The sequence below is a fragment of the Eublepharis macularius genome, chromosome 6 (assembly GCF_028583425.1).
Source record: "Eublepharis macularius isolate TG4126 chromosome 6, MPM_Emac_v1.0, whole genome shotgun sequence".
Taxonomy (NCBI): Eukaryota; Metazoa; Chordata; class Lepidosauria; order Squamata; family Eublepharidae; genus Eublepharis; species Eublepharis macularius.
Genome location: NC_072795.1, coordinates 77,760,560 through 77,778,921, shown reverse-complemented (window position 1 = coordinate 77,778,921; position 18,362 = coordinate 77,760,560). Strand labels below are relative to the sequence as shown.

Sequence of the window (18,362 nt, the reverse complement as noted above, 5' to 3'; positions counted from 1 at the left end):
GATGAAATCCATAGACAGAGCTTGCCAAGGTCCTGCAGGAGTTGGCAATGGTTGTAGCAGGCCAGGAGGTTTTCCAGGCTGGTCTTTGGCCCGTCGGCAGGTCTCACATGAAGCCACATATCGAGAGACATCGACTTGGACCCGAGGCCACCAAAACTCTCGAGTCAATAGGTGTAGGGTCTTGTGCCGCCCAAAGTGTCCAGCTGGTTTGGCATCATGCATCAGATGTAGAATTTCCGACCGTAAAGGTCCTAATGGTACATAGACCCTGCCACGGTGGGTGAGCAGCCCCATCTGCTCAGCAAAGTCAGTACGTACTGTTCCCAGGGAGTCCTGGAGTGCCTGAAGTTGTTTCATTGCAAAGGGATCTCGTTGTTGCTGTGTCTTTATCCTCTCTCTGAGAGGTGGCATGGGTTGCACCGCTGCAAAGCTATCAGGTGGCAAGATAGTAGCTAGTGGTCGTTCCCCTGTCAGTGGGGCAGCGTACTCAGGCTTCCTGGAGAGGGCGTCTGCCCGCTTATTTTGCGAGCTTGGAATATAAGAAACAGTGAAATTAAATCTGGAAAAAAACAGAGACCATCGAATCTGTCTTTGATTCAGCCGCCGCGCTGTCTGTAGGTGCTCCAGATTGCGGTGATCTGTACGAACCTGAACAGGGTGACGAGCGCCCTCCAGGTGATGACGCCACACTTCAAATGCAACTTTAATAGCCAATAGCTCCCGCTCCCAGATGGTGTAATTTTGCTCGGCTGGTGTGAGCTGCCTGGAGTAGAAGGCACATGGTTGCACGGTCTTGGTAGTCATCCCTTGCTGCAATAACACTGCTCCAATAGCTGTGCTGGAGGCATCTGTCTCAACTACAAAGGGCAGGCTAGGATCTGGGTACCTCAGGAGTGGTGCAGTGGCAAAGTGGGTCTTCAAATTTTGAAAGGCCTGTTGAGCTTCTGGTGTCCAGCGAAACGGCTCTTGGGGGCGTAACAGCCTTGTCAGAGGTACTGCTAGGGAGGCAAACTCAGGAATAAATTGTCTGTAGTAGTTTGCAAATCCAAGGAAACGTTGAACATCTTTACGATTGCGCGGTGCTTGCCAGGATAGCACGGCTTGGACTTTCTGGGGGTCCATAGCAATCCCTTGAGGGGAAATCTGGTGTCCCAGAAATTCTACAGATGTGAGGTCAAAGGCACATTTTTCAAGTTTGGCATAAAGGCCATGTTGTCGGAGCCGATGCAGAACCACACGCACATGCTTAGTATGGCTTGCTGCATCCTGAGAATAGATTAGGATGTCATCTAAATAAATTATGAGGAACTTATCAAGGAGATCTCGGAATATATCATTCATTAAACGCTGGAAGACAGCGGGCGCATTACACAAACCAAAGGGCATTACCAGGTACTCAAACTGGCCGTATCTGGTGGCAAAAGCGGTTTTCCACTCATCGCCCGGACGTATGCGCACCAGGTTGTAGGCACCACGGAGATCCAGCTTTGTATACACCTTGGCTCCCCTCAGACGCTCTAGCAGCTCTGGAATAAGGGGAAGGGGGTAACGGTCCCTGATGGTGATCTTGTTGAGTGCCCGATAATCATTACATAGCCGCAACTCCCCGCTTTTCTTTTTTACAAACAGGACAGGAGCAGAAGTGGGTGAGGTAGAAGGACGAATGAATCCCCTCTGTAGATTTTTAGTCAGGAAATCCCGGAGGGCCACAAGTTCCGGCTCCGATAGGGGATATAGCCGACCTGCTGGTAAAGGGGCTCCAGGCATCAGATTGATGGCACAATCATATGGTCGATGGGGTGGTAACTGATCAGCTCCTTTTTCCTCAAATACATCCCGGAGATCTGTGTATTTTTCTGGGAGGCCTGGCAATGCTGGGTAGGTAGCTGCCCCCAGGGCAGCTGGGTGAAGCTTATGTGGGCATGGGTCTTCAAACTGTAATTCCTGTTTAGTCCAATTGATGATTGGATTGTGGAGTTCCAACCAAGACATCCCCAACACAATGGGAAAATGAGGCATTGTAGCTATATCAAAACAAAGGCGTTCCTGGTGACGTTGCAACTGTAGGAGCAGCGGTTCAGTTTCCTGTGTGATGGGCCCCGAACGCAGTAGTCGGCCATCAATGGTCTCCACTAAGCTGGGTGTCCTTTTAGGTTTCAAGGGGATTCGATGCTGGGTAGCGAATTGGGCGTCCATATAACACTGGGATGCACCAGAATCTATCATTGCGTACACCAAGAGCCAACGTGCATCTGGCAACTGCAGCCTTACTGGCATCAGAAGGTGTCGAGGACTGCTGGGTAGGTCTTCGGTTCCGGCAACATGCCACCCCTCTGATGACCTGTGTTGGGATGAGGCTTGGGGTTGGTTGCTGGTGGTAGGACGGTTTTCCTTCTCTGGACAGCAACTGGCATAATGCCCCACACCTCCACAGTACAGGCAGAGATTCAGAGCATGGCGTCTGATTTTCTCTTCTTCAGACAAGTGAGGATGAGTAGTCCTCATTCTTGGGGACCTTCCTTCCCTCTCTTGCCTACCAGGAGCCCCATCCCCCACGGGAGCAGGGAGTGACCAGCATGTTTTCTGCCGTGGCCAGGCCGCTTCCTGTGCCTGTTTCCGACTCTCCAACCGTCCATCAATCCTCAGGCACAGTAAGATTAATGCCTGGAGAGTCACAGGCCGCTCCACCCTGGCCACCTCATCTAGTACCTCTTCAGACAACCCCTCAAGGTACTGGTCTATTAGGGCAGCTTCATTCCAGCCCAGGTCCAGAGCTATCAGCTGAAACTCTGTTGTATAGGTGGCCACTGTTCCCTTCCCCTGCTTGAGGTTCCTAATACGCCGGTTAGCCTTCTCAGCCTTCAAAGGGTTGTCAAATATCATGCTCAGGTGAGTCACAAAGTCAGCAAAGTTATTTAACAGGGGTGAGTCAGCAATCAGCAGTGGAGTAGCCCATCTGGCTGCCTGCCCCTTTAAGAGGCTCAAAATGAAGCACACCTTCGTTCTCTCATTGGGAAAGTCATGATCACGAAGTTCTATATACAATTTACATTGAGCAAGGAAAGCAGGAAATTCTTCTATGTCTCCAGCAAACTTTTCTGGCACACTCACAGGGCATTTTCCCCGTGGGGGCGTGGAGCGGGCTGTTAGTTGCTGTTGAATTGCAGCCAAAGCTTGGGTGAGCTGCATTATCTGAGCCTGTAACACCTGGCTTTGTGTAGCCATAGCAACGAAGCCGGCAGCCTCCTCCATCCCCCAGCTGGAGGAATGTGAATTGGTGTGAGGTGGAAGCAAACTGTCCCGATACAGACTCACACTGGCAGCATGCGAGGGAAAACTCCCAAGTTGTCCGAGCAGGGCAGCACCCAGTTCCAACTGGGCACACTCACGGCTTCAAGTCCAAAGGGGGATTCCAAAAACACATCCACAGGAACAGGCCAAGGTCAGGGACAAGAGAATCAATTCCAAACACGGCAGCAAGGTCAGTAGTGAGCGGACTCGTTGCTTCCACGCAGCCACTCCCTCTTCGGCTGCTTTTAAGCCTCACAGTGCTCAGCACCTGCCAGCTATCTCAGTCCTGCTCCTGCGAGCACTCATCATCACTAATGATGCTGGGCCGGTGCTGTGCTGCTAGCCTGGCACTGCGCCTTCTGGCTTGGAGGGCTCTTCTAGCCCTCCTCTGGCAGCGCTCCCGAGGCTCTGGTGATGAAGGGGGAGAGCTGGCCTGCACCTGGCTTTCTGTTGCCAGCCCAGGGCTGGGAAGCTGAGGAACCGATGTGCTGGGACCTGGCTGTGGATCAGTATCTGAGCCTTCAGAGCCTGCCTCCTCCTGCAGTGCCTCTGCCACTGGCTGTGGATCTGGGTCAGGTTCACCAGCTGCCTCTTCCTCAGAGGAGTCCTCTGAGTCTCTCTGCTCCACTGGGCCAGGTTGGTCCATGACAGAAGGACTGGCTGTACCGAATATTAAATTGTATCATCAATCAGCAGCATTGGTTTGGATAACAGATTGGATTATGAACCCAAGCAATGGACATATCAAATTGGAAACAGCAGACGCTAAGGAAGGTATCCATAATTATTTATGGATAAAGAAATCATGGAATCCTATTCTTAAACAAGATGGGACACATATTGTAAGGGACGGTCTGCTTAAAATACGGTTTCAATGCAGAAATAGAATGAGCCCACCAATTTCCCCATTGATGTCACCAATTAACACCTACTATGACGCAGCAGTTAGGAACAAAATTCATCAACCTAGCTACAAATCAATGATAGATAAAGAAGGAAACAGAAAAAAATTGGCAAGAAATCCAGGATTATGGCAAAAACATTCCTTGGTTGACTTATCACCAAATAGTATCAAGATTAAAGGATCAAACTCTCAAAGAAGGTGGCAGGCTGAGAGAAAAAACACAATATGAACTATTAATATCTGGAGACTTGTCGCATCTATTGGGGAAGATTTACTAAACGTTACTACAACATCATACAGAAATGGAACAAATCAAAACTTGTATGATAAAATGGATGCAAAAGTTGGGGGGAACCATACTGATGGACTTATGGGAAAACTTATGGACTAAAGACAAAATTTACAGGCTGCCAGTTACTGAGAGAAAATTGGTATAAAATGTTTTTTAGATGGTACCTGCGGCTACCATTTGAGGGGCAGAAAGGCTGTTTTTGGCTTCCTCTGCTGTCTTGCAAGCCCACAGGGCAGTGGAGGAGGAGGAGAAGGGCCCTCCCACCCCTCCCACCCCTCAAATGGCAGCTGCAGCTACTATCTAAAAAACATTTTATACCAATTTTCTCTCAGTAACTGGCAGCCTGTAAATTTCATGTCTTTAGTCCATGTCTTTAGCCGCAGCTGCCATTTGAGGGGCAGAAAGGCCATTTTCAGCTTCCTCCACTATCCTGCGCACCCACAGGGCAGCAGAGGATGGCCCTTCCACTCCTGATGAACCAAGAACCATGAACTCCCACGAAATGGGGTAAGTTCATGAACCGGTTTGTGGTTCGTGGGTTTTAAATGCCTCTTTCCTGCCTCTTAGCAGTGACAGGGAAAGGGCCATTTAACTCCCCCCCCCCGGATCAGTGGGGTGTTTAAATGGCTGCTCTCAGCAGCGGGGAAATGGCCATTTAAACTGTGAGTGGGGCTTGGCTGGCCAGCTGGGAACTCCTGGCTGGGCAGCCAAGGCCCGCTGTTTAAATGATCAGCTGCTTGTTGGGGATCTGCGGGTTGAAATGCACCTTTTCTCTGCTGCTTTGCAGTGGCAGGGAAAGGGGCATTGCTCTTTAAAACGAACCAAATGAACCAGTAGACCAGTTCGTAAAAGTGCATGGAAATGAGCTTCCACAAACCACTGGTTCATGAACCATGAACTGGGCTGGTTCGTGGGTTTTTTTGGTTCATATTCTGGTTCGTGCGCATCTCTAATCATAACTGCTCTCTAGGCTACAAAGATCAGTTCCCCTGGAGTTCCCCTGTTTTTCCAGGTGGATTATATGGAGTTATATCCCTCTGACATCCCTAACCTCTCCAAATCCCACCCTCTTCAGGCTCCACCCTAAAAGTCTCCAACAATTTCCCAACCTGGAGTTGGCAACCCTAGAGATTATATGTCTTGATCATCAGAGCTCAGAAGGATGTCCTCCCCTTCACAAAGCTGAACTCAACACTCAACCATGTACATCAGCTTGCTGATATGTTCCTGTTGGTTATACAGTGACAGGGCCGGGGGTGGGGGGATTGCTTATCTATTACTGATGTTCTTCAAGTGGTAATATGACTAGATACAAAACCTGAGCTCTGCTCATGACCTCAGTTCAATCCTGGCGGAAGCCAGATTCATATAACTGGCTCAAGGTTGAATCAGCCTTCCATCCTTCTGAGGTCAGTAAAATGAGTACCTAGTTTCCTGGGGGTAAAGTGTAGAGGGCCCTGTTCTGCCTCCTCGGCTGCCACGTGGGCCTGCAGGGCAGCAGAGGAGGCCTCCACCACTGCAGCATCAGATGGAAGGTAAGTGGGGGGCTGGGGCTGGGGGGCTGGGTTGGACCATTTAAAGGGTCCTGCCACTTGCAAATGGCAGGTCCCTTTAAACTATTAGCTGGCAGTCAGCGAGGGGGGGATCCCCCCCGCCACCTACCAGCTGATAGTTTAAAGGGACCTGCCACTTGCAAGTGGCTGGAAAAGTTTAAATGGCCATTTCCCCCAGGGAAATGGCTATTTAAACTGCCCTTTTAATACAAACCAAACCAAACGAACCAGTAGTCCAGTTCATGGAAGTTCATGGAAACAAACTTCCACGAACCCTGATTCGTGAATCCCGAACCAGGCTTGTTCGTGGTTTTTTTTTTGGTTCGTATTTAGGTTTGTGCTCATCCCTACCTGTGAACAAATCTTTTGTTATCTTTTAAACTTCAATAAGCCTTGTGTGTCAGTTTCATTTCTAAGGGAAACATAAACTCCTGGGTTTTTTCCTACTTAAATTTGGCTGGGTAATTTCACATCCTATACGTTCCTTGAGAATGGGACAATAAAAAAGGCTAAGTTACAGACACAAACACACTACTGAAAGCTTCCCAGCCCAGGGGACAGCTTCATATGCTTTGGGAGGAAGATTTTACCTCAAAGTAGAGGAAGGACCACATCAGTTAGAGAAAGCAAAGAGTTTGCGACAGAAGGCTATTGTACTTTGGTCACATCATGAGAAGACAAGACTCACTGAAAAAGTCAGTAACACTAGGAAAGATGGAAGGCAGTATGAAAAGAGAAGGACCCAAAATGAGATGGTTTGACTCAGTAATGGAAGCCACGTCACCAAAAGTCAGAAGCAATTTGACAGCACATAACACACACACATGCAGGAGCTTAAATATGTTTGATAAACGCTGGACTGTTTACAAAGCCTTGCCTATGGTGTTTGGCAGGCCTGCTGTTTCTGCTTGCCAGATAAACACACATACAGAAAAGGAGGATCTGTTATTGTTTGTTACTCTGAGGATTAAGGAAGAAATCCTAAGGAGGTCTACAGTAGAAGTAAATCCCATTTTATTTAATAAAGCTTACTTTCAGTAATGTGATTTTAGTATTGCAGCCTAATTCATTAATTGATGCTGTGCTTCTACTGGGTAATTAAATTGCTGGGCCTTACCTCTTTTCTTGTGGATCTTTTTATGAACAAATAAACCTCTTCTATGCTTGTCACATGTAGATCATTCACAGCTGTTATATGATCCCCATGATGAAATATACAGTTTAAGTGATGTGGAGATTTCCATTGGGAGACACTGTGGTCAATTAGAGAATGAAAAACAAGGAGCATAAATTGATTTAGTCTTAGCTTCAGAAATCAACTTTATTTTATTCATTCACATTCCACCTTTCTCCTTAGCAGTGACCCAAAGTGGCTTACATTGTTCTCCTCTTCTCCATTTTACTCTCACAACAACCCTGTGAGGTATGGTTGCTAGGTCTCACCCTTCTAGTGGGAGGGGGGAATCTGGTATTTACTGGACAGATGTTCTCAAGTGCACCAATTTGGGCCCCAGTGAAGTGCGAGAACATGCCCGCTGCTGGGCATAATGATGTCACTTAAGGAAATTATGTTGTTGCAAACAGCAGGAGTCTGTCTGCTGCATGGTGGCCTGGGAAGTTATTGGCCTCCTGGGCCTTTCTCCCTTGCCAGCCAGGTGAGTGGTGGCAGGGGGTAGAGGCTGGGAGTGGGGATCTCCCCTCGCCGCCAGTGGACCTGGCATCCCTACTGTGAGGCAGGTTAGATTGAGAGAATGTGACTGGCCCAAGGTCACTCATCAAGCTTCCATGGCACAGCAGGGATTTGAACCTGGGTCTCCCAGACCCTAGTCCAACACTCTAACCATTACTCCTCACTGGTTTCTTGTCTAGAGATGTAATCACACATCATCTGACTGGCGCTCAAACTTGCAGGATGGCTGGGATGAATGTGAGAGGTAATTAATTTGTACCAGCAATAAATTAAAAATGAAGCAGTTTCTGTGCAAGCGAGTGAAATAGGAGCCTTGTTGAAAGAAGTACTTTCAGGTATGTACCCACGTTGGTCTGCAGTAGAACAGCAGGATGTGAGTACAGTGGCACCTTAAAGACCAGCAAGATCTCAGGCTATAAGCGTTCAAGAGTCAAATACTCTGAAAATCTTGCTGGTCTCAAAGGTGGCTCTGAACTCAAATCCTGCTAAAAGAAGTACTGTGATCCTGAAGGACACAAATACAATCCATTATAGTTTCCCAAATCTTGTCTTTTCTATCAGGAGCAAAAAATATAAAACAGAATGAATGCTTAATTTTCATGCCCCTCCACGAAACTATGAATCTGAGATTGGGCATTCTTGTTTTATTAACAAAGGTTTATTACATTTATTACCAAAAATTATTAACAAAGGTTGTAAAAATTTTATCAATCCAAACACATTTGAACTAGTAACTCACAATTCTTATAGTTGAATGAAGGTCTAAAATATTGGCGACCCCAAGAATTTGATTTTTCTTTTGTATTACTGCTGTAATATTTTGACTTCCCAGGTAAAAACTTCAAGGACAAGGAATGGTTTAATTCAACTTTAATATGAGGAGCAACTAAAATATCTTGTATAGCAATCATTAAGCCTAGTTTTAAAACTAAGATTACATGATCTTAGAGAGTTCTCAAACTACCAGTTTCCTAATACTGTTAAATATAAAGGAATATCTGTAAATTATATGTCCTATCACTACAAATACGGTTGATTTTGACTATAGAAGATTTGCATCATCGTTTTTAGGTCCTTTTTGATGTTCCCACTTAAAGTCGTCTAAACATCTGGCTTCATTTACATCCTGAAAAGTACTAAATATTGAATTTACTGGAAATGACAGTAATTTATTGCTGTTCTGTTAAGCTCTTTAAGTTTGCCAGTATGACACCATACTAGTCAGTGGTGTCATTTTTATTATGGCATTCTAGGTCTGGTAATTTATACTCACATGAAGTTATCATTGGGTAGAATATCAATGGATTATATAATCTGGTGGTCTTCAACCTATGGGTCAGGACCCTCAGGTAGGTTGTGAAGCCTCATGTATTAGCTCATTAACTAATTAACTAACCTCTGCTAGTGGGCATGCATAGAGAGCAATGGTGCCACACTCTTTCTTTGTATGTATCCTGAGATGAACAGCAGGGTTATAAGGTGTTGTTGCTCAGTAGGGGACAAGTTTCCTCCTTGGCTTGTTCCACATTATTGTATACCTCTTGGAGCTTGGTTTATACTTCCTAGCCCTGGCTCTCTTGGTCTCTTGTCCATGGTCTTTGCCTTGAAAGTCTTCCTGTCATTTGACTGTGATATCAAGTGTTTCTATCTCAGTGGGTCTCATGCTGCAGCTTGGAGGCTAAAGGTGGGTTACAGTTAGGGCTGCCAGACCCCCGCCCCCACCCCCCCACCCCTACCCCCGCCTACCTGGCCAGCGGGGGCGCGCGCACCTTCAATGCGTGCCCCCCGCGCACAGCAGCAGCCAGGATCAGGACTGTTTTGGCCCGTTGTGTGCCCCTGCGGAGCGCAGGAATGCTCCCATGCTCCACAGGGGCCTTAAACGGGCCTGATCCATGCCAAAATGGACCCTATCCATGCCAAAATGGGCCCGGATTGGGCCCGTTTTGGTGTGGATTGGGCCCGTTGTGGGCCCCTGCAGAGCGCAGGAACGCTCCTGCGCTCCACAGGGGCCCACAACGGGCCTGCTTCGCACCCAAATGGGCTGCATGGTGATGTCACTGATGTCATCGCGCTTGCAGGAGCGTGCGCACACGTGCTCCGCTCGCACACACACACCCCTCAGGTAAGAGCCAGGCCCCAATCTCCCGCTGGGAGATCGAGGGGGCCGGGAACCCTAGTTACAGTTCTGGAAAAAAATAAATATCACTGGGCCAGTCCAATTGTGTATCCAGTGGCAAAATTCTGTCTACATAAACAATCTCTCTTTAAACAAAATTCAGAAGGAGATTGTATAATCCCTGTAAGCTTTGTTCTATTCCTAGATTGGGCTAGTAGGCTACTGGATACTAAATCTTCTTTCCTTAAAGGTAAATCCATTGCCTTTTGCCCTTTCCTCAGTATACATAGGCAACAATTGCTCTTCATTTTCTTTTCAGCAGTTTAAGAGATCTTTAACATCGGCCAATGTGTGACAGGGGACCTCATATCTCAAAGTTGTTAGGAATCATTTCCTCCTGTCACTGACAGGGCCTGAGAAAGCTGTTTCTTGCATATAGTGTGAAGCAGCCAACTGAAGTACATCAAAAGAGTCTTGCAACTGAGGAGTAGAGTGCACACATGGGAAAGCACAGCAGGAGATAAGTTTTACACACAGCTACTCTCCATGTGGCCTGTCCTTTTGACCCTCCCCTACTTTGCTTAGTAATTGATACTGATATTCTAGGGTGAGCACTGACTTCCGTACTGTCTGTCAGCTCTGAAAATCATGTAGGAAAATGGATGTCCTTAGGCCTCTTTGCATGTTATTTCTCTACATGTTTTGCAGAGTTGAAAAGTAGTATGGAAGTCAAGGGCCAGAGCTCTACTTTGTGTATGAAAACTTTCTACAATGGTGCACCTTCTTTGAGGCATAATTCAAATGATATGAAGAAATCTATTAGAACAGGCTAATTTTTTCAGCATCTAAATTACTAAATCTTAGGGCTGACAATTCCCCATGCTCTGTGACCACTTGGACCCTAGCCCTGGTTGCAATTATACTGGCACGTATGCCAGTAGCAAAGCTGAGCCTGACTACTGGTGGGAGGGTTGGGGATGGGGACATGGTAAGGGCAGCATGATGATGTCACTTCAGGGAATGAAGATGGGTCGCTCTAGAATCACTGAAAACTCTATTCTTTTATAATACCGTTTCAGGAGATTCCTAGTGCTACTTGCCATCACTTCCAGGTTTCTTCCTGAAGTGATATCATCATACTTGCAACACTACCAGGGTTTTTTTTTAAAAAATATCTCTGCCCTGCCCCCCACTGTTGCTTGAAGCTGGGGCAGACAACATGAACCTGGGGTGGGAAATTCTCCACCCTGACTGGGGGTATAGCAGCTCTAAGGCATATACATACACACAGTATAAAATGGACAACAGTGTGAAATGAACACTGTGGCGCATATGACCTCTAGGAGCTGATGGGAAAGGTGGGTATGGGTGGCTGAGAGGGGAACTGGCAGCTACTTGGAGGGCCTGTCATGCTCCACAAGGTACTTCTGGAGGAACAGGATATAATGTGATCATGTTCACTGAGCAGAGTTTGATTGGAGATGACATTCATATCTTGTAAGAGCCCCATAGCTAGATTTAGGCAGGCTGAAAAGTAAAAATTAACACATGCATATATTATTTTTTAATTTGGGTGTTTTATGAGCATTAGAATGGACAGCTAGATGGTACGGTCAACCCCTTTTGCCACCTTGACTGTTTGGGTATTTTTAAAAAAACAAACCACACAACAAACTCTGGAAGAGAAAGGGTGACATCTTGTGGTCCACAGAGACTCTGGACTTTTACATATTTCTTGTATTTCAACTCACCTATTACTGGTTGTAGTAGAAAGTGCCATCAAGTCATTGGTGACTTATGGAGACCTCTGCTTGGGTTTTCAAGGCAAAAGATTAACAGAGGTGGTTTGCCACTAACTGATTCTGTTTAGCAATCCTGGTCTTCCTTGGAGAATTTCCATCCAATTACTAAGCAAGGCCAAGATTGGAGGAGATTGGGCTTATCTAGACTATCCAGGTCAGGGCCACCTATTACTAGCATGAGAATAATGTTTGTTGGAAGAATATGTGCATGATTTGGGACCTAAAAAACCCTATTCTTTGCTATTGTAATGTGACTGCAAGAACTAAAGGCAGAGATGCAGCCTCACCTTGCCAACCACTGGTAAGTGTATTAAAATGGAGAACTCGTTTTTGTTCTCTAGTAGTATCCCTTCACAGTCAGCTGTTCTAGCCATTGCATCCTAACAAGCCATCATATGACAAGAGTAATAGTATTTTCTTCAAAAATTGTTTGTCTGAGTAGAACTGCAGTAGTTTCACATACTAGGAAAGGCAGTCCTCTAAAAAGCTAGTCTGTGAGCCAGCAGGCTTTATACAGAACAGAGTGTTTCTCATAGATTGTAACTACTTTGGTGGGTGAACAGAAGAAAACAACCAACAAATTCAGCAGGCAAAACTACAAGAACAAAAAATATGTTCTTCTGTATACATTCCTGAAATACATAGTAACTAGGGCTGAAGTTTTAAGCAAATCAATTGGGAGCAATTAATTGACTAATTAATTAAACAACATATTAGTTAGATCTGTCTCTTGTGAAAGAGTGTTCAGTGGTGATAGCATTGTCATAAATAATCTGTGCATTTTTTCATTTTGACAATGTGTTAATAAAGATACTTTGTTTCTGTTTATGTAATTCAAGAGAAATTTTCTTCCAAATGCTTTTGATGAAACTATGTCACAGTTTGCTTTTGTCAGTGATAATTGTGAGGTAATTAATTGACCAAAACTACATCCGCTGGCTGATTTTCTTTTTCAAAACTGGAGGCATACAAATAAACATAAAAATGAGAGGCCTTACCATATACGTCCAATGGCTTCTGTAAGTGTCAGGCAACTGATGGCATCATTCGGGGGAAGGAAAATATCCACCTCTTCCAGTTGGCTATCATCTGTGATTTTACTGCAAAAGACAAGCACATTTTAAGGAACCCCCAAATGCCAGGCTAATAAAACACAGTACTTACCACTGCAGGCTGCTTCTACTAACATTGCTTTCCTAAAGTGAGAAAAATAGGAAAACAGTGGCTTACTTTGTTACAGATTAACAGTGCAGTCCTAACCAGAGTTACTCCAATTTAAGCCTATTGACTATTAAGCCTATAGACTGGAGTAACGCTTCTTAGGATTATTGTGTAAAGTGTGGCTCTGTTGGCTACTTGGCAGAAAACATTGAACTTTCCTCTCTCCATTCTTACGATAACCTGAATTTGGCATGTTTATATACTTGTTCTTTATTTTAAACACTTAAACCATACCTTTTCAAAGTGGCAGAGCCTCTGAGGCATGTCTAGACCTGGAAAGATCTATAGCATGCCAAGCAAATGAATTGGAAATGTTCTCCACAGTATTTATTTATCACTGTACGTTTGCAGTCTTGCAGCGCAAAAGCAAACACAAGAGGGATGGGCTTACAGCTTAAGTCTCAGCATCTGTGTCAAGGGACTTGTGGAAGCCTTGTACTATCTCTGCATTCTGCTAGGGCGGGCACCACGAGGTGGGCCCTGGAATTCTCCCAGAATTATAGCTGACCTCCTGATGACAGAGATCAGTTCCCCTTGAGAAAATGGCTGGCTGCTTTGAAGGGTGAACTGAACTCTATGGCAATATATCCCAGTGAGATTTCTCCCCTTCCCAAATTCTGCCTTCTCCAGGCTTCATCTCCAAATCTCCAGGAATTTCCTGACCCACAGACAGCAACCCTACAATGATGCCAGATACTCTATGAGCCACTAATGAGAAATGTGGAGACTAGCAGTCAGAGAAGTTAATACAAATCTTGGTTAACTTTATTACTTCATTATTTTTTTTTAAAAATCTATTTTCACATGTTCATTTGGTCCTGCTAATCCAGAAGGCAGATAACAAATAATTAGAAACTCCACAATAGAAATTAAAGCAAGTGATCAAAGCAAAAATAATGACTAAATGAGCAGCATAAATATCAGTGCCACTTTAACAAAACAAACTCAACTATCAATAATCCAAAGGATCAAAACCCTTTGAAAAAGAACTGCCTTTGCCTGGTCTCAAAAAGCAATGAGCTAGAGAAAATCCCAGAGGTAAGTTTCCTAAGGGGCAAGTTCTAGAATTTTGGTACTACTATTGAAAACAGCCTGTCCTCCTGAGTAACCACACAATGCAAGAGAATCTGGGATAGGGCTAAGAATAGATTCACACGGAAGAAGGTGATCCAAGTCGAATTGTTTTTAAGATTTCAATGACACTTTGATTCAGAGCAAGATTGTCATCACCCCTTAAAGCCTTCTTCCTTACAAACTTAGAATGTTGTAGAAACAGGAATTGTATCAGTCCTTTTTTTTTTTTTTGCTACATCTCTACAAAATACCAGAATCAATGGAACATTGTCTGATAAAAGCTTCAGTCGATTCAGCAGCATCACATGGGAGTGGCTGGGGGAAGGGGGAATTAACATCAAAATTATGTTTTGTAGTTAAATTCTGCAATTTAGAGTGCAATCCTGGCTGTCAACACACGGCCATAAATATAGCGCCAAACTAGTGCCATCTCCCGCTGAATGCTCACCTTATTCTGCTTCTGTTGCTATTTCGCCATTCTCCCCAAATCACGCTTTGTGACTCTTTATGTCATCCTCATCCACTTCCATGTGAATGCCCTGGATCGACTGTGAACGCTTTGCAACGCCAAAGCGCTCACTTTCCCGATCATCTGTCCCACCTAACGCTGATTCTCCCATCTCACACTCCCACAAGCCCTAGCACGACCCGCAATTAAGCCTCAAAGTCATTTTTTTAAAAAGGTAAGCCTTATAGCGCTATTGCAATATTCTGCCATGCAAGAACAACTGAAGCAGTTTACACTGATTGAGTACACTGACATTTCCTCTAAAATTTTAGTGCCAAGTAGCCGTGGATTCTCTTCTTTGCTGCCCATCTTGGCCCCCCCTTTTATATATATATATTGGCCCAGCACAACATTGGTATAACAGAAGTGAGATATAGCACAAATATGCAAAAAAAAATTTTTTAAGGGGGGGCCGGGATTTTTTGGCCCTGTTTCCGGATGCACTTTGACTGCCTGTCAAATTGTGCTGTTCCCTGTTAATGTAACCGACTGGAAGCATAAGCAGTCGTCAAAAGATGGGAGAATCCATTCTGGTAACGATAACAAACGATTTCTAGCACAAAACTGATGAAATAAGGGGCCGTGTGATGACGTCCCCTATGTCAGTCGGAGTAACTAGTCATAGGACAGCACTGCTACTCTTTGTTTCTTTTGTTTTTAGAGTTGGAGGAGTGGATTTTATTACTACTTTTTCTTTTTTATGTGCAAACAATTGTGTGATTCTGTGTCACTGGGTTTCTAATTTTTAATTTTTTTTGCAAAGTTTTTATTGCTTTTACACTGGGTAATAAATAATAATTATATTTCTTCCTTTTTATTTTATTTTTGGATGGTCACTGAACTACATCCAATCATTTTTATTGAGTGGTCTGAAATTCTAGTGTTATGGAAAAGGGAGAAACATATCTATCCAGAATATGGGTTTTAGAAAATGATTGATGATTTTAATGTTTTCTTGTGGTTAGGCTGCCCTGAGCCCACTCTTGGGGAGGGTGGGGTATAAATGTGATATTTAAATATATAAATATAAAATATAAATAAATAAGGGTGAAATGGAAGAGACCAATGTATGTCACCCTGCGTTCATTGGAGTAAGGGAGTGACAATATGGTACTAAATAAATAAAAGTAAAATGTAAAAGTTGCCCATCTGTTGCCCAATCCACATTCCTGGCATAGGATGAAGAGAATTCTGAGCAAAAGCATCCTTTTTATTGATGTGGGTCAGAAGAAACCCACATGCTAGGATACCGAGGGAATATGGCTCTTTCCACACTTAAGTTTACATATTCTTCCACAATCTGTATCTTTTGGCTGCTAATAGAAATCTTTTTTTAAAAAAACTGTGGCCTAGATGCTTTTATGGGTGGGTGAATATTCTTATTAGGAAACCATGATAACTATTCACAGTCAAAACATCCTTACTTGAGAAGTATGGACAACTGAACCACCGTTAACTGTTTTGTTTTATTTTCTGGTAGAAATTCCTTGGCTCTAGTGTTGCTTTCTGTGAGTTGTTGGGTGCTTGTAGCTCTAATTAGATCCTTGCTGTTTTCCTGCTTTCTTGGAATTGTCACGAGTTCATCACTTGTACACGTAGACTGGATTTTCTCTTTAATCACCCTGAAGAATAATTATATTATAATTAAAATAAGTGTAACATTTCATTAAAATAGTATTTCTGGGCAAATGAAAAAAGATCTGTGCATAACCAATATGTGAAAGGTGAGAGAAAGGAACTGCAGGAGAAAGCCATCCCAACTTCCATATATTTATTGTACTTTATGTACTGTATGTATATATGCTTCCATACTCTATACATTGCCAAAGGACATAGATCATGCAGAGAAAGCCCATATGTATACAGCTTTTGGTGTCCTCACTCGGTGAACACAAAACAAATATAGAGATGCTTTGGGGGCAATTTTCCTACAATTCTTAAACTGTGAAATTACAGAAGATGACGCCTATGTTTTTAAATATTTTCTCTGGTCTCCACAGACATGGAAGAAAAATTGTTTTTTAAAGTGGCCCCTCCCCCAATTTTCTCATCAGAAGTCCCGTATATTGTGATTTGGACAGACCCTCAACCCCGGCTAGCCAAGACCCCCAGGGCCAACTGGGAAGCCGGCACAGTGGACACTCACCACAGCAGCAGTCGCAGTGATGTCTCGGGCCCAGAGACAGTGGCTGATGACTGGGGATCCTCCAGCACTGCCGATGGCACCACAATGGCCACCGTGAATGCAACCACTGCTACAGCTGCTGCTGGGGCCTCTGAGGCTGCGGAGGCCATTGCAGTGACCTGAGGGCCTTCGCTGGCTGGGCGGAGAGGGCAGCTGACAGCCCAGAGCAGCGGAGCCCGGAAGCCAACCTAGGTCGCTCTCCAGACACCAATGCAGGTGCGAGGAGGCCAGGACAGCCCAGTCAGAACAGTGGCCAATGGACTGGCCCCGCACCGAGAGTCCTGCTCTCCAGGCGAGCAAGGAAAAGGCCCGCCCTGGCCAGGAGGAGAGTCCTCATCACACCTGGCCAGGCAAGCCCTGGAGGGTCAGGATAGGGCAGGTTGGAGAGTGACAGGAACAGGAGCCCATGGGCACCCCGGGGCAGGGTGGGGCAGGGTGGGGCACAGAGGTGTGGCCTCAACTCGCCATGGTAGTGGGACTCACCTTGGGAGCAGGCTCATGGTTGATGGGGTGGAGATGACATTAAGGAGGGTGGGGATAAAAGGAAGCCATATGGAGGTCTGTCCCTACTGCCAAGGGACAGCCTCCCTGTTGGAGCCAGGAACTGGGAGTGCCACAACTCCATATCCAGCCCACACTTTCTGAGCCCCACAGGGGGAGCCCCATCAGTCACTGAGTATGGGGGCCAGGCCGAACAGGTGTCCTGCAACGGGGCGGGGGAGAGAACAGACTCGCCTGATGCTGCCTCGCCAGAGTCAGACCTGCCGTTGCCTACTGGGGACACTCCAGTTTAGAATAAAGGTTCAACTAAAAAAAAATAATGTGGTGTTATACTCACTGGCCTTATCAAAATAAGTCACAAGTCCTTAAAACAAATCTTTTAAAGGATTTTTATTTTTGAGAGTATTTTAAGCTTCTGTTCTCTAGGGCAGTAACAGTTACAGCAAACAAACCTTATTAATTTTAAATTTCTTGTTTATCCATCTTGAGTCCTGAAATGTTCAGGAAAAAGGTGAGAATATAAATATTTTAAATTAAAATAATATGGCTGAATTTTACATTTGCTGTTGGCAAGCACATGATTGCCTTGCTAGGCACAATGCAACAGGAAATCAGTATGGTCTGGCTGAAATTGTAATTGCCAATTGCCTTTAAGAAGAAGACCCCAGAAGCACAAGAAGGATAGCAAAAAAAGGAAAAGAACTGATGAATGAATATGGAATATACTTATCTATCTTCTAAGTAGTGGTGGTAAGTAGTACAGCAGTAAAGTAGAACAGTAAAGAATTCTAGGATGTTGCCGCAAAAACAACCAAGAGTCCTCCTATGATACCCTATTTGGCTTTCCCAAACTGATCTTTTTCAGTTTTTGGATCATCGGCTGGACTGTATGATATTTTCTAAAGTTGTTTAAGTTGTTCTTATTGTGTTTTATGATGAATGGTTTAATTTTTTATGTTGTAAGCAACATTTTGAAAGAAAATATGTATTTATAACTCACACTTGCCAAACAAGATGGCCTGGCAGTTTCCAACAAGATAAAAAATGCAATAAAACAACATGAAGCAATAAAGGTACGAGAAACATGAAAGCATATAGTAGCATAAAATGCACACTTGATCCCGCAGGATACCTATAAGAGTAGCCGAACTAATTTAATTAACCAGAAACTAAAAATTCTGGATATTGATATAACATCTTTACAGTCAAATGAGGCCCTAAGAGT

The 18,362-nt window shown here is 44.6% G+C and overlaps 1 protein-coding gene across 3 annotated transcripts in view; it reads right to left on the bottom strand.

Annotated features, from left to right (window-relative positions):
* PLEKHS1 (pleckstrin homology domain containing S1) overlaps nucleotides 1–18,362 on the bottom strand; it is a 64,618-nt gene that overhangs the window by 11,807 nt on the left and 34,449 nt on the right. For all 3 annotated transcript variants that reach the window (XM_054983986.1, XM_054983987.1, XM_054983988.1), the window contains 3 exons: nucleotides 15,876–16,073; nucleotides 12,647–12,748; nucleotides 7,158–7,293 (listed from right to left, as the gene is read on the bottom strand). In XM_054983986.1, the coding sequence (XP_054839961.1) occupies nucleotides 7,158–7,293; nucleotides 12,647–12,748; nucleotides 15,876–16,073 (436 nt within the window). The remainder of the gene's footprint in view (nucleotides 1–7,157; nucleotides 7,294–12,646; nucleotides 12,749–15,875; nucleotides 16,074–18,362) is intronic.